General features: G+C 34.1%; 1 protein-coding gene across 8 annotated transcripts in view; it reads left to right on the top strand.

The window, feature by feature from the left end:
• The window catches only part of DGKB (diacylglycerol kinase beta), a 385149-nt gene that overhangs the window by 163137 nt on the left and 204542 nt on the right, over positions 1-17470 (top strand). For all 8 annotated transcript variants that reach the window (XM_085573112.1, XM_021538316.4, XM_021538321.4 and 5 more), the window contains 3 exons: positions 934-1050; positions 5522-5595; positions 12558-12632. In XM_085573112.1, coding sequence (XP_085429238.1) covers positions 934-1050; positions 5522-5595; positions 12558-12632 — 266 coding nt within the window. The remainder of the gene's footprint in view (positions 1-933; positions 1051-5521; positions 5596-12557; positions 12633-17470) is intronic.

The raw sequence follows: 17470 nt of genomic DNA, 5'->3' as shown, positions 1-17470 counted from the left end.
TGGAGTTGCAGGGGATGCAACAATGTCCTTCGTGCCCCTTTTCTAGTGCAGCAGCTTTGTGCCAGCCCATTCCCTTGACTAGTTTAAAACCTCCTTGTACTTGTGAAGTGAGGAAAGCAGCTGGGGTGCAGTTGGGATTGGAGACACTGATTCTGTTTGATAAATATCTGCTGTCTTAATTTATGGTGGAATTTTGACAACCTATAAGGACATGCTGGGTGCAGTTTATAAATAGAATAAATGAGATACTAAAAATGAGAATACTTTTTTCCATGCAGAGTTATCTGAAATGGCCTGATAACAGTTGAAAATATGATTGCAACAATACAATACTGAGTTTTTCTCTTTCAAATAACCATCTCACTGTGCTGTGTATCAGCATCAAAAGTTGCCAGCAGCTTAGAATCTGGTGTAGATTCTGGTTTCCTTCTGATACGAAGTACATGTTTTATAAAAAGCTACTCAGCTAATTTATTATGGTTCATTTAGACTGGGTATATTTTGCCAAAGTGGTAAAGCACTTTGAAGCATCCAACCTCTGCTAGCAGTCAGGATGAAATTTTGGAAAATTACTAATCTCTTATCAATATGCTTATTAAACAGTCAAGTATATTGTGTTATTGGCTTTCAAGTTTCAGAATGGCACCCTGGTAATGTCAGATTATCTTTTCACATCATTGCATTAATTTGTGTTGTGACTGCACACTTTTCATCCATCTATTGCCTAGTCATTATGGAATGTCAGGCAAATAGATAGATGTTATGTGAAGTGGCCAGACATTGTGTATTAACTTGACTGAGATCTCATTTTCATTAAAGCAGAGTCTGACATTACTTGCTAGTCAAAAAAAACAACTTTGTGGAGCTACAGTCTCAGTTATAGATGTATAGCATTATATAATGTGTTAAAATGTTTCCTTTTCTCTTTTCAAGGAAAGACAAGCAACAGTGAAAAAAGAAAAGAGCTGCCCCCAGCAAATGAACAAACTGGGAGAACGGAACAAAATGCAAAGAGCAAATTCTGTCACTGTAGATGGACAAGGCCTTCAGGTGTGATTATTGTTATTTTAATATTAAGCAGATAATTTTAGGTATGAAGAGTGAAATATGTCTAAAGTGAAATATACGTTCACTCTTCTAATATTTCACTTTTACATTATTAAAAAGTCAATAGGTAAATTGTTCCATTGGTTCAGGAATCCTGTGATATACATCTGCTTCTCATGTGATTGTTAGGATTTCCTAAGACAATTAGGGGGAGGGAAGACTAGCTCTAAAACACTTCTGTCATAGGGTGTATAGTTTATTTTGGTATCTGTCATGCAATGTTGTGTAAATTTACATTATTAATCTAAGTCTGTCCCGATAACTGTTAACTGTTCTCATTTGGACCTGTTAATTAATGGATGGAGTAAACCTCAAGGGTGTCTTTTGTCCAGGTTTTTCTAAGTAGGGTATTTGGCATATCAGCATTAACAATGGTGAGAAGCATCGTGTTTTCATTACTAGAAATACCTATAATAAATATGGGAGTTTTTCTGCTAGAAAAAAAACCTCATGTGTGTGAAGTGCTAGTGTTATTTAAGAGTGGTGACTTTGAGGCATGCCTGAACTGATGACTTTTTTCCCTTGAGATGTGAGTAGTTTTGAGTGAAATCAATGTCCATATGCAGGATGCTTCTGCTTTATGTCCTCAGGAGTTAAATTATCATCATGATAACAATGTAATAATCATATAATATGCATAGTTGTCCGTTCTCTCTATCTTTTGATATGCTGTAGTTGGGCTTCAGTAAAAAGATTCCATTACCATTTATCAATGACTTTGTGCCTCATAATTATTTCATCTTGTGTCAGGATAAGAAGGTTTATTGTATTTGTTCTATGTTTTAGGTTAGTCAAATATTCTTGTTATGACAACCCAAAGAAGGTGAAAAAAATCCAAGCAAAACCTGAAAAACAAACCCTAAAATCTATCCAGTTATTTGGATGCTCCATTGATGCTATAGTTGGTTATTAAAGCAATAATTATCCATTGCTTTAAAGAATCTCTTCCTGTACTTAGATTTTTTACAGGCTTCATTGCTATCCAGATCATCTATGACAAAACATGAAGCAAAAAATGATAGTGTCGTAATTGAAAGAAAGCTCAAGTTCTGTCTAAGCAGTCACAGTGTGATTAATAAGTTTGTGCTTAATGAAATACACAGTATTTTCTAACTTTTGGGGGATATCTATGCAATTCCAGTGAGACAAAGTAGTCTAGATAGAGGAGCATCCTTGGCATCTCCTTTTGGTTACAGCACCATGTATCATTATGAATTTTGTATTTACTCCAAGCATTAGATTACTTATGCTCATAGTTTATTTTTAGCTATTTTTAGTCTCTATTTCCCACTCATGTGATATTGTGCCTAGGATATAATACTTGGTCTACTCAAAACAGCAGCTTTTAGCACCATTGACTCTTCAACACAAAACTTTAAATTATTATATGTTCTGCTTTCAGGTCATAATATTTCCCCTAAGTTTTTTAGTGTGATCCAAAACTTGTGTTCTATTGTGTCTTACCAAGATGAATCAAAAGCCTATGTTTCATCCTTGCTTTTCTTTATTACTGCTAGAGATGGAGAAAAGGAGAGTGGGGACAAAGATGATAAAATTATTATTTAATAGATTTGAGGTGTTTGTTGAAGTGGTTGGTGTTCTGTAATGACACATTTGTAATGTAGTGCATGACATGGTACCATAGTGATAACATTTGAAATAATACTGCAGTCATGGCCCTAATTTTCTGATTATACTGTGATCTTTGTTTTTCACGGATGGATTTAATTGGTTTTAAGTGGCAGAAATCCATCTTAGCATCAAATATTTAATTTTTGATTTGCATTAAAAATGGTAACCTGTTGTTAATGTAATTATTGTGAAGGCTGAGTGGACCTTGAAGGCTATCCTGCTAAAAGGGTGGGATCAATGAGAATGTTAGGACTTCTTTTCCTCACAGATTGTGTAATTTTTCAGGTCTTCTCACAACTATGTAAGATGCTATAAATATAACTGGCAATTAATATTAGTATTTTGCCCAAAGATGGTCTTGAGAAAACATTCTGTATCTGATCAAAGTATACTACTCTAATTTTACCATATTTGGCATGCTTCTCTGTTTCTTATACTCTGATTCTGCTGGCATAGTCTCATTTTAATAAAATCTTCAGTGAGCAAGGGTTTTATTTCAGAACACTTAATCAGTATTAATTATTAATTGCATTTGTTTATGATTTAAGATACAAGGTAAAAAAGCAAAGATCTTGAAATTACTGCTGTTAGACCTCTGTTTTCAATATGGGAGAAACTATATATAAGTGCTTCACCACTTTTTTCTTTTTGTTTTTTTCTTTTTACTTTAAGCCACTTGTCCTATAACATTGTGAAGATTGCCTTTAAATTGTGCTAGATTAGGGCTTGAAAATGTTCACTAATTTAGTCTGAATCTTTAGTTGCATTTCATTATATAAAAATACCGTATGTTATCTGGAAAAGTAATTTGGAAAAGCTGTAAAAATTTAATTAAAATTTATTTTGGAACTGAGTGGGATACAGACTATTTAATTTTTTTTTTTTTTGATGAGCCAAACCCTTCTACTTGAAATAATCTCATTGAATCTTGAAAGAAAAGATTTGAAATATAAAATTCCATCACTTAGCTTTTGTTGAGAAAAAGGTCAAGCCCAAACCTTCCTTCCATCAGACAGAGTGAGCAGATAACTTAGTGGCAGTGGAGGTCTGCATGACTTTAAGACAATTAATCATAGTTAAGCACATTCATCTTGCTTCTTTCTAGCTAACCAGCATAATGATCAGGATTATTATTTCTAATTAGAGGAAGTAATAGATCATGTATAACCTTAGGATGAGTCTCATTAATTAACCTGTGTCTTAAGGGATTTCAGTAGGTATTCCATCTCTGTCACAATGAGCACCAATGGTTTACACTTAGTTTACCGGAATAAACACCATGGGAATTGGCTAAATAACTAAAATTGATTAAAACAGTAGGTAAAAATTAAATATATGACAAACTGCACTGTATTCTGCAATTTGATGTATGTTTCAACAAACAGCACTTTACTGTGCTAGGTGATACTGAGCTGGTTTCGTGCTAAACTTAATACTGCTGAATGTGGACTTTTCCATTATCTTTTGTATGAATTGTATTGTATGTATCAAGATTTGATTCTGGTTTTCTGTAAAATCATGAATAGAGTTGACACACTAGTGCTTAACATTTACTAGTAAAAGAAAAGTGCTTTTAGATGCCTGTAGGATTATATACATATATCTCTAGTATGTTTAGACTTAACTCCTTAGCTATGATGTTTCTCAGGTTCTTCCTTAAATTACATTTTATGAAATCTTCAAGTTTTGTTATTTCAGGAATTATGAATAAGGATTTCAAGCAAGGCTTTCAATGCATCATTTTGAAACACAGATGGTCTAAGATCAATCTCTAAAGTTGTTAGTGTATGACTTTGGAGATGATGACTTTGAGCTCTTAATATACTTTCAACAATTTTGGAATTGATATAAGTCTTAAAGTGATACTTCTAAATATGAATAGTACAGTTTCATGATTTAAAGACTTGTATTAGAGATTAGTATTATTTTTATGTTCAAGTCGTTGGAGTAAAGGCAATGAACACACACATCTCAGAGTATCTGAAAATAGAGACTAACCCTAGCACTTAGAATGAAGGTGTTACTTTGTAAAGCTAAATATTAATGTGTATATGGAAAACTTTCCATACACAAAAGAATGTAAAAAAAATAATGGTAGAAGTCATTGTTTCCTTCCTTGTCCTGAACATTATTTTCCTCAGACTTACCCTTCTTCCTTATGGTTTCTCCTCTACCTTAAGTTTTTCAGCTTTCTCAGGTGTTTAAAGGAATTCCTTAATGTTTTAAAAAGTGTGTGATTTCTTATTATATCAAATGTTGCAGATATTCATTGACATAATTGAAAAAAAATCTGCTAAGTTCAATGTTTGTTATAGCTACAGTTGACCTTCATAGTATATATTATAGTGTGATTTCTCACTCCAAAATACAGTTTCTTTTAAGCTTTTTTCTTTTCCTTTGTTTTAAGGAAATTACTTAAATAACCATTTAAAGTTTTCTTCTCTACTCATGGATATATGTATGTATATATAATATATATATGCACACAAATATATATCTGTATAGAGATAGGTTATGTGTGTATATATCTTAGTTTTTCAGTGGCATTATTGGATAAAATGGCAACACAGCTGTAAAACAAGACTGCATTAAAAGAGAAGTCACTTACAATTTCTGGCAAATTAATGAAGTGAGGATTATTGCAAAATATGGTATTGCTTCCAGCTGGATTACATAGCATAACATAGAGTTTGCATTAAGCTTTTTGTTTTCTGTCTACTATAGGAAAAAATGAATGCAACACACAGCATTAATGAGTGGCTGTGTTATTCCCTTCTTTTAGATCACTCCAGTTCCAGGCACTCATCCACTTTTAGTTTTTGTCAATCCTAAAAGTGGTGGGAAACAAGGAGAAAGGTAAGTGTTTTTTTCTTTTTCTCTTTTTGCCCCCTCTCTTTCTTGTTCTGGTCTGTGAAATGTTTAAAAATGAATTTAAAAGTTTGTATATGTGGAAAAAATCCAAAATTTTATATTGTTATTCCTCACAGTTGAACATCCTATATTTCTGTACCTATAAATTCTCCAGTTAAAAACAAGAGTTAATTCTATAGAATATTTTTGTTTCAAATCAAAATAGCTATGTTCAGTGCATGGGTTTGTGTGATTTGCATGAAGATGTGAGTGGCCATATCTTGTGTCAAAACTTTAAAGTGCTAACAGTTTTCTTTTAATCTATGTAATTATTATACAGGCAGGCCAGTAGTTTAAATTAGAAGCAGTATTCCATTTTCTAATGTATGATTTGCTTTTTAAAGACTTAGTAGTAGAGGCTCTCAAGACTCTTCATAAGATTTCCTTCAAAGAAAACTTTTGATTTCTGTAGATAGGAAGCATTCTAAAAATCCAGTTGAATTATTAGAGTCCAATCACATGAAATTAAAAACATACTAATTTTACATATGTCAGTAATTACATTAATTTAAATGAAAATGTCTGAGTTTATTAGTCTAAGTGTTAACATACCAGAAACCTGATAATGTAGTAAGGAGCATTGTCCTGCTAGTCAGGCAGGAATACTGAATTAGTTGCCTACTAAACAAACTTTCCAGAGCATGTTTCATTCAAATGCTAACGATGTGGTCATTTCTGATCATCCCATAAGCCTCTACATTTTTATAGCCTAGTTCACCATGTCTGTGCAGTAACTTCAAGTCTTGAAAAAGATTATGGCCTTTTGGCCAGGATCCAGCTGAAGGTGACACCTGTGGGTACTGGTGACATGGGTAATGAGAAGCAAAGAAAGGGGATGCAGTGTGGTTCTAAAGCCTGGAACCAAGCAAGTAAACTACAGTGGCTCAGTTTTCCCTATCTCCTCCACAATGCCTCCCTTAGATCACATTTTCCTGTGCTCCTAAAAGTAAACTGTCAAAGAGGACAAAATCCTGCAGAATAGTTGTTAGGGTAATTCTTAAAGCTAAGGAGCATTAACCAAAACTGTGTTTGAAGAATTCTAAGAGAACTGGCTATCGCTTGAGAGCTGTTTATGTAATCCCTGGACTGGTATACCTTGATATCAGCTAGGTGTGTCAAAAGCAGTTAATGATCTAGAATATTAATTCTAAGGAGTTTCAAGAACCCACCTTTGCAATTAGAACAAAACCGTGTGAGCCATCCTGAGTTTTTGTGCTTCAGCCACAGTAGCAGTGTGAGGCAGCCCTGGTAGACAGGACTACTGTGCAGTCAGGGGTCTTGTGGAAGGTAATCTGCACTAGCACTCAGCTTGACTTTTTATAGTACCAATATGAAGTGACTAGATCAGAGATCCAGTCTGCAATTATGCAAGTGAAAGGCAGGTTAGAGAGCTGCACTTACACAGTTAGTTATAGCCTAGAAACAATTTAATGAAATGCTGTTTCACAGCTTTCAGTTCCTAGCTCATAATTGGTCTCAAGTGTTACTATTTGAATGGGCATAATGCAGTAGGGATGTCATTTAATGTTAGATATTCTCCAGGGTAAAAGCAAATTTAAAATCTGATCCCCATCTAAAGCTCCTGTTTCCCTTCATGTCTTAGAGTCTTACATTTCTCAGTTTATGTCAATGAAACTGTTACTGAGGCCAAACAGATCACAGGAATTATTTGAATTTGTAAAATGGATGTCCTATATACACTTCATTCACTAGCACCGTTATCCACAAGTGTCATTACACAATTAAGTGTATAGCATGAGGGCAAGCACCAGCAGCTGAGTATAGTGAATTGTAAGAACCTCTTAAATTTGCTTTGATACCACATGTACACAATATGTTAAATTACATACTAATGTGTCGAGGTTGCACTCAGTATTTCTGTTTTAAGAGAAGCACATCAAAAGGTCAACTGCCTAGTCATGTAAACATATCTCAGGTCATTCACCATTAGTAGATAATCTCTCACAGTTAGAGCTAAAGCCAGATTCAAAAAGGTTGAAGAAAGTCCACATATGGACTATGTGTTGAGAAGGGGTTTGCACTCCATTTTTGAGGTGTTAATGTTTCATATCTATGCCAGTAGTAAAAATATAAAATAAGGATGCTAAGAGTGCATCTTAGTTTGAATATTAATATAAGTGATGAAAACATTCTCAGGAGAACTGTTATTCAACTTCTTTTTTTTTTCTGGGTTTTATTGTCTGCTTTACAGTCAGTAACCAGAAAGAAATTCCCATATTTTCCCTACCCTTAAATTTTGTGGCAGTTATATGTTGTGGAAAGTAAAATCACAGGACATTTCAAGACATAAATTACTTTGCAAAATGCACAGTTATGGTGATTCACAGATTTCTTCACAGTTGGAAGGGACCCACAAGGATCATCGAGTCCAACTTCAAGTAAATGGCATTCAAGTCAGGTTTCTTGCTTATTGCAATTCTGTAGTCTGGTCAGGTGCTGAGAGGGCGGGACTAGAGGATACAGTGTAACAAAAGTAAGATTTCCCCTGCTGTAAGGGGAAAAAAAAAGCAAAACCAACCCACAGCCTTCTAATTTTTGTAGAACAAAATTTCGTTTTCTTGATTAATTCCAATTAAGAAAATCTTCTACTTAGGATTCTCTGTATTTGAGAGGTCACAATAAATGAATATAAGATTTCTAATTGACTTTCATTGAACATAGGAAGGTTACTGCAGATTATTAAGACTCCCGTGTTCCCACAGTTCCCCATACAAGATTTGATGCCTTACCATATAATAACCCAGACCATTTCATTGCCTTTATTCTTGGAGAGAGTTTATGCATCCAACTGAAAACCAGTTGAATAAATGCACACCCCTAGTAATACATGGTCATTTCCTGTTGTATTTTGTAATTTTTTTCAAATCTCTCAAATGCAAAAGAAGGGAACTAAGGATCACTTAAAGGTGAAAGAAGTTTGGTTCTTTAGTTTTAATTTTTAAATGTTCAGAGGTGTGGGGAGAAGCAAATGGATATGTAGAAAAAGAGCATTCAGAACAAAAATATCTACAACCATATCTTATCAATACATTTTGAAACTTTCATTATGTTAGAAATTCCATTTTTCAGAATATGTAGTGATAAATGTATTCTTCCTATATAGGTTTCTGTTGTAAGGACCAATGCTATCACTTTCAGATACAATTGCAAAATAAAGAATTATGACAATAGCCCCATTATATTTTTTTCTCAATTAGGAGCTACATTATGGCCCATTATGTGACACTCTAGTGTATTTGCAGTTATTTGGACTTGAATTATTTTATTACTAGACAATACAGATGTTTATAATAGAATAAAAATATAAGTCAATATTTATTAAGGAGAAAGTAGAAAAATACAATTGAAGTTGATTAATTTAAGGCTTTCACATAGTAGAAATTCATTTTAACTGAACATGAGACTGAATAGGAGTTCACCAAACCCAGGCAAGTTAATTCCTCAGGCTATATCACACCTTAACATATTTTCAGTGGCTGTGCATGAAATGGGCAGGTGCAGTTAATTTCATCCCAAAAAAATGCAGAACATCCATTTCATTCTGGGACTATCGGTTTGGGATGTCTGCGTTTATGATCTAACTAATCAAGGCAACAGTTTTCAATAATCTGTGTATAAAATGTATATATATAGTACACCATTCAAAAATAGTTTCTTTAAACAGAAAGAATATACAACAAGCATGTAGTGCTTCTAAAGGCTGTTGTTAAGGGTAATGTTTCTCACATAAAGAGTTCTTCTAAATCATTCTGTTGTTTTGCCATACTCATTACTTTGATTTCCACTTCCCCATTTTCCAGTTTATTTGCCTGACCAGAGGATGAGTTTACACAATTGTTTCCTTGACAAATGTGCTGTTGGATGCACTGGAGATCAGCTTCCGTACACTCATGTTTCCTGCTGACTCCACGTTCAGTGTCTGTGCAATACAGGTTGATGATATTTTTAACCTTTGCTGTTTTCAAATAACTTGGGTTCATAGCAGCTGTTCCCTCCTCCCCTCCAACTAATCTGCCTTTCCGAGATTTCATTTAGCTTTGAGACAAAATGTAAAGACAGTTTCAAATGTTCTTTTTCAAATATTGTATGTCTTCAAGAGAAAATAACTAGCATTTTTTTTATTTTGGAGAGGAGTCCTTGGCTTGTCTTCCTTGTCTGACATCAGGGTTAAATGAAGCCTGTATTAGCCACATCTTTAATAGCCCCTAGAGGACTGAAGATGCATCCCCAGTTGTGAAAGAAGGCATTGCCATGGCCAGCTTTTTCCACAGTGTAGTCAACTTTATTGCCAGTTTTGAATTGCCAGCTAGTTTCTGGCCATTTATTTTCTCTCTCCTCCGGAAGACAGCTTAATCTAACTCAGCTCAAGGTGCACTCAGAAATATTTTCTTCAGCAGCTGAGCTGTTTAAAGATGATTCCAGCTCCTTTGGCCATTCCTGAGATAATTTTCTGCCTCCTCAGTTATTATTATATCAGAATGTTTTGAGGTTTATATGAGATCATGGACATGATTTAAATTAGAAGAAAAATGAAAATGAAGAAACTTCTCTGTTTTAAATTGAATCTTTTTAGTTTCCACATCACAGAATAACCCCAAAAGTAGTTACACTAGCACAGCTTTTTGTTGACAAGTGGTAATTTCATAAACTGGCTTTGTTCATGAAATTGCCTTTCATCACAAAAATATCTTTTGGGGCATTTCCCACCACACCACCTCATGGCCTTGTCAGCACAGATCTCCAGTCACAATGAAACCACATCCAATTCCTTCCCCACATGTGGAAGCAAGGCCTTCAGAGCCAAGTCAGTGTCACTGTTTGGTACTGTAGATGTAAAACTGGAAGGTTGAGTTTCTGTCCCTTTTCTTTGGCTTCCCCATGCCACCCTGTTATGTCTGAGTACAGCTTAGTGTGAGGGAAACATTTGTAAACAGTTTCTAACTTTTTGGTTTTTTGAGAATGTATGAATAGAAATGAGCCATCAATTTATGAATTTTACACAGACTAGAATACATAAATGTGTTTAATAACTTGATGTGTCATTTGCAGCGAGTCATTAGGGAGTGATTTAGCAGGTACTGATGTTCATCTGGTAGCCATGAATGGTATGCAATAAGTACAATTCAGTGTAATCTCTTCATTACTGCAGTTGGACTTATGGGTTCTGATTAGAAAAACCAGGCCTCCTCTTTATTAAGAAGGCATTTATAGCATTTCCTGTTACCTGAGAACAGCACTGTGAGTGTAGGTAATGGCTAGTATGTTTTGTAGTGCCAAACTTTAGGAAAATAACTTTTAGACCTTCGGGACTTCATAAAAATACTGCTCATGAACTTCTTCTAGTCAGCTACACAAATGAAATTAGCATCACCTTTGACCAGATTAAATTCTACACATCTCCAAGAAGCAAATCACACATAGTAACTAGAAAACTCCTTTTACATTTGTGAAATTGGAATATGTATATTGTGTTGTAAATCCATTGTCTGATGTCTAATTTAATCATCACAGCCATCAACAATTATGTGTGCATACTTGTGAAATGAAACTAGTAATTTCATACTGACTTTTTCTCTCAGGAAGAGCATCAGGAATATATTGTGTGAGTTTGCTTGAATAAAATGCCTGATGAGGCTGATATCACTAAATAATTGAGAAGTTAAGAAAATATTCCAATTGGGCAATTTTACAGATAATTATGAATTTGTTTGTATTCAGGATTTTTACACACTTCCTCTCCAGCTATCTTGATAGATTGTGCATTTATATTAAAAAAAAAAAAAAAGAAAAAAAATCCTGAATATGCACATATATTGTGTCTATAAGTTTATTGTGCTGTATTTGAAAACGTGGACATTCTAACCTAGAATTCAGGTCTTATTATGCTTCTATTTTATTTAAGAAATTGAAGCAATATTTCAGTGGAAAAATAAATGTCTTCTTAAAAACATTAAAATATTACTTAGCTTAAGGACAGAAGCATTAAAATTAAAACCAAGAAACAGGGGCTTATAATTCAAACTATTACCATATATCCCAGGTGTATATTTATTTATTCTGAGCTCCAAGTCTTTTGTGTGCTTTCTTGGTTCTGTGTGAGAACTACTATATTCCAATCAATTTAGGAAATTACATTTCTAATATTTGTAATTAAGAAACAAAATCTCTGTCATACTTTTAGAGCAAGTATTTCTAAATTTACGCTTTAGAAGAAAAAATTGCTGAGGGTAGGACAGCAAATGGGGTCCCATGTGGGATCGGGCAATGCTTGTCATGCTGTATCAATGAATTGCTTCCTATTGTTTAGATAGTTTAAAAATAAGTGTAATTTAGTAAAACAATGCTTCAACTCTTTCTTTTCTTCCCATTCAAATGTAATTCTGAGGAAATGTAGTCAACCACAGATTTTCTTTATCAGAATGTTTTCCAGTCTATGTGGACATTTTTGGTGGGTGGCAAAGCCAATTAGCTTTTGCAATTAATTATATTTGTAGTTCTGTGTTTGCATTAAATTTCAGGAAGAAATCTCTCCTTTGCCATGGAGTTAGTTACTTTAATACAAATCAATATGCTTTCTGAAATGCTTTTTTGATTCACCTTTTGTTGTGTAATTATAGCTTTTTATCGTATTTTGTTTCTGTCTATACACAGCATTTGAAATGTAAATAGCTTGTAGTACTTCTGTCTCAACTTTCTACCCCACAATACACTCTGTGTATGAATTATAATTGCTGTGTTCAAGCATTTGATTTTTTGTATAAATGACATCCTGCAGTTCAAATAATTGTACTATGTTCTAACTTCTTTAATTTTTTCATATGAAAGCTTTCTTAAAAATTCCAAACATGTAAGTAAATATTTTCTCTTTGTCTCTTTTACCTCTTCAGAATTTATAGAAAATTTCAGTATCTTTTAAATCCTCGTCAAGTTTATAGTCTTTCTGGAAATGGACCAATGCCAGGGTAAGTCTACAGTTAATATTATTACCAGGAACTCATTTAATAAAATACTGTATAATCAAATGAACAGACTGAAGTACATATAGCATGTTTGGAATGTATCAACACTGCACTTCTGAATGGCTGCAGAGATGTATAGGTATTATTTGTTTAACTGTACAAGTAAAGCTATATCTCATATGTTTTGCAGAAAACCATCTATTATTCTATAAAAACTGTGGGATAAACTTAATTCTGTTTGCAGCTTTACCTGAGTAAAGCTTCAAATTTCAGCATTTCAGCAACCTGAGTTCTTGGGGCTTACTTGTGTTGCAGATGTCAGTGGGCTCCAAGACTGACCAACAAGACATCCATTTATTTTACATAAACAAACACATAAATGCACATGCATGGGTGTCTGTAATGTATTGGTGGCCACACAGTTCTTATCAGTTCCATGATCTTGGAAATGTAGTGGCTGGAAAACAACTGGCCAGGCTAGATTGTGCTGGCAGTGACTTGTAATGCGGACCGAAGTGCTCTCTGAACCAGCTGGCATTGCAGTCCCTTGCTTAGTGTGCTTCCTCCGTGATTCTTCTTTACTTGCATTCGTGAGAACACGGGAGAACAGTGTATCAAACACCAACCTTTGCCACCTGATATTGTCTCCTTTTTAAGTAGTGGGTGCTTTGGTAGAAGAAAAATAGAACAGCACTAAATATCTGCTCTATGTGTTACTTTGTATGTACTAGTTGCTATATACTTTTGTTATTGATGAAATGAAATTTTACATCAGTGAAAAGAGTTGCAGAAGGATATTAGTAGGCATATGTTCACTGACATTAAGTTTACACTGTTGTTTGAATACTTTTATTTTAAATCTTTGTTTAGACCTTTACATGTGTATAACATTGATGAAAGTGAAAAGCATGTCGGGCTCAATCCTTTTAGAAGTTAAGATATCATGCACTGCAGTATAGCTAATGTTAACCTGCTGAATGGTGCAAAATTAGCCCAAAAAATGGAGATAATGGCATGCATGATTTCTTTCATGCATGTGTAATCATCTTCTATCTGAATGTACTGTTTTTATTACTCAAATGAAGTTTGGTGATTTTTATGTTATTCTTGACACATACATAAAAAGTAAGTACTCTTAGTTCAAAGAATAAGTGGACTAGAAGAATTAACTAAGACACTAGTAACTAATATTGTTTTACATACTGTGTAATATAAATGCCATGCTAGAAATTGAGAGGATGATTTTTTTAAAAACTGAAATATTTTTGTACATAGTCATCTTATTTCTTCAAAATTAAAAAAAAAATTGGCTGCATTTCTATCCATAAGTGACTTAGTTTTCATGAGTCTTACTGTGTGAAGGAAAATGCATTTTAAGGCAGAGTCACAAGAGGGCAGTGTTAAGTTCAAGCTGAAACCCTGCACTGAAGCAATTCAAACATTTGTCTTTTGAACCAGGACAGTGCTTTTCAGAAAATGTTTTCAATTTCGTTTTCTATTAGAAATCGAAATAGTTTTAGTTCAGAGTCACTTTGAAGAAAATTCTAATTAATTTTCAAACAGGCATTGCTTGTTTTGGTATATTTTTTATTCATTTCACTGTAATGAATAATCCTAAATTTCCAGTTTGTCTCCTGCCATCACTTCTTGCCCCTGGCAATACTTTATGGGCTGCATATAATTTGGTCCTTAAGTGAGAAGTTGAATAAACTCTGGTGCTTCAGTTACCAGTACTTGTTTTCTGTGAGGGCTGAGTTGCCTAATAAAACCTGCTCATTCATCCATCTGTCCACTCATTCATCCATCCTATAATGCCAGTTATACTCGATTGTTAATACAAATTTTATATTTATTTAATGTTCTCATATCACATGTGAAATTTAGGGCAAAATGGAACAGATTTGGGTACAGTACAGTGCAGAGAAAAGCAGAAGTGCACTTCTTCATCCCAGTAAGTTATTTAGTAGAAAGGGATAAACATAATGTATATTTATTTTTAAGCATTTATCATTACTGTGGTATATTTTAGCTGAGCCTCTTTTGAGATGTGTGTTTTTTTTCTTTCAATTACTATTCTTAGCCATGTTTACTCGACCTAGAGAATATCTGTAGTATTAGCTAAGAATTTGTATTTTTTTGTTAGAGCCAACCTGTCTGCTTTAACCCAATTAATGTTTTTAATTTTTCATGGTATTTTCCTCTTGGGCTGCTGTCATCAAGCAAGAAGATAACATTCACAAATTTTGTAACTTGTGTTCCAAACATCTGTGGCTGACATGAATTGATATCTCTAGTTAATTTTTGTAAAAAAAACTATGTATCCCGTCTTCAGTGGGCAGAGAGAGGGAAAAGAGAACTACGAGATTAAGAAAATTGTAAATCTTAGTGGGGCTGAAACTGCTGGTTTGGGTTTTTTTTTAATGGTCAGCAGTTCATTTGCTATGTGTATTGTTCTGCCTCTTTAGTGGGATAACTGTGTTCTTGCAGAGAAATGTAAATATGTTGGAAAAAAGGACTTGAAAATAACAACAAAAAAAAAAACCCAAACCAAAACACACCCCCCTAAAACCACAAAAAAGGCTCACCTTTTTAGTACCATTTATTCTGTGTTTTTCTGTAACTATGTGATGCTACATCATCTAGCAGAACAAGAGAAAATTATTTTGAGCAAGATGACAATGAATTTTAGCATCACAACCTCAATGTACTCAGTTACTGAAGTGTATGTATTGCCTACTTTTTATAATAGATGGGATGGTACATGGGGAAGTGCAGGAACAGCAGCAATGACATTTCTTGCAGCTTCTTTGCCTGCCTGAGCTAGGGTTTTTGGAGCAGTTTATGTTGAGACATGTGATGGTCATAGTCTATAAAAAGAGGTACATGATGCAAATAAACCTCATGGCAGTGACTCCTGCGCTGATTCCTTTCCAGCAATGGAGACCTGCTGCGAGGCCTGAAAATCAAGAATCTCTAAGCCAAAGGGCAACAGTACTCTTTAAACATGGGTATAATAATTAATGGTTTAGACATTCTTTAATTGGCAGTAGAGGGATACAAGTGAGCTGGAAAAACCTTGTAAGCTCTGCAGCTGAACACAGGCATAAAAGGTACTCCACAGTTACAGGCTGCCACAGTTAACACAGTGACGAGAAAATTGCTGGGCTGATGCATTGTGTAATTTGTGCCTGGCACCTGTGTTTTTTGCAATGAAAGGAGTTTCCCTGTTTGGTTGTTATATCTCTATAGGAGTCGTCTTCTTCTGACAACAACTGTTATTGTGGATTTAATGATCTTGAAGAATCTGAAATTCAGTTATTGTTCACCTCACAGAGAGGTAAATAATAGCAGGATGAATAGCAGTCGAGACACAGAGCCGCAGGACTCTGTAGAGAGGTCAGCGTTTCACAAAGTCTTTGTCCCTCTGAAAAGGCCTCTGTTCCCTAAAGTTCTATTATTTAAAATGTCTAATTTGTGGTATTTTTATACTCTATTATAGAAATTATATCTACAAAAGTTGTATTTCTTTGTATCTTCCATGAGCATTTAATTTGGAGAGCATCTATTTTTTGAATTCTAGCTGCAAGGTTGCTTCAACAGGCCTTTCTAAATCTTAAATTCTACTCACTTAAAAGATAGATGCCCAAGACAGCAAAACTGAACCCCTGCAACTTACATTGTAACTCAATTTGGAATCTATAGCATCTGGGTTTTTTTACCTTCACAAAGCAATAGGTCTGTTTTGAAAATTACACTATTTTCCTTAATTATTTTGATTGCTAGAGCATTTCTTTCTGTTGGACATTTGAAATACCCAGAGTATTCTAGGAAGGTGTATATACCAAGAATATTTTTAGAAGATAATAACTGTGTAGTTATTTTCTTCTGAATAAAATATTGGATCTGGTCCATGTTTTCTTGGAACAATTACATTTTTGCCAAAGAATGGCAAAGCCAGCAATGGTGGGTTGGTTGTACTCTAGTGATAAAAATTATTTTTGTACACCACAAACCAGTAATACTTAGAATTCACCAAGTCTTCACATATGAGACTTAAATCCTGAATTTAGAGATATATTTTAAGCAGCTGTTTAAAATTATTTTTGCTTCTATGACATCTGTGGTGTTGGCACCTGAAACCTATGCTGAGATCCACTAGTGGATTATTCTTTTGGGCCATAGGCAGTGTTAAATTTTGCTTCCCCTGTGAGTGAAGAGTGCTGAATGATTTCAAACATTGCTGTTATGCCACCTTGTGTGGCTGAGTACCTGAAGTTCTGCATAGTGCACTGCTTTTGGGTTTAAGAGCAAAAGTCATGTGTATGTAACTAAATGGAAAATATTGCAATTTATGTTTTCATTACTATGAGTAAAACTTCAGTTTTGCTCTAATAAATTAGGTCAGATTAAGATAAATACTTTAGATAGTTCTCTAAACAGTTCTATAAGAATGTGTTTGTGTTTGCCACCTTTCCATAAACCAATTAACTGCATAATGCAAAATCAAATAGTTGTGTCCTCTAGAATTATTTCATTCATAAATAGATCCCCTGCATTCCTATGGATTTGATGAGGTGATTATGAAAAACTGAATTAGAATAACATAGGTGGCTGAAACAGTAGCCCTCTTTCAGGTGGAAATTACTGATTTATCAGGAGAAACTCAGTAAGTACCTTTGAATCCTTGTTTCTGACAATAAAATTAGCCTGGTGTTGATCACTTTTGAGTGTTTCAAAATTTTCAAAGAAAATAGGATAAAATTTTCTATTCTGTTTTTTTAACTTAGGCTGACATTGCACAAAATCTTTACAATTACTTTAATTTTTGTTTTAGTTTCACT

Source organism: Lonchura striata, chromosome 2, assembly GCF_050655825.1.
Source record: "Lonchura striata isolate lonStrDom1 chromosome 2, ASM5065582v1, whole genome shotgun sequence".
In the NCBI taxonomy this organism is placed as follows: domain Eukaryota; kingdom Metazoa; phylum Chordata; class Aves; order Passeriformes; family Estrildidae; genus Lonchura; species Lonchura striata.
This window is presented reverse-complemented; position numbering and strand designations above follow the sequence as displayed.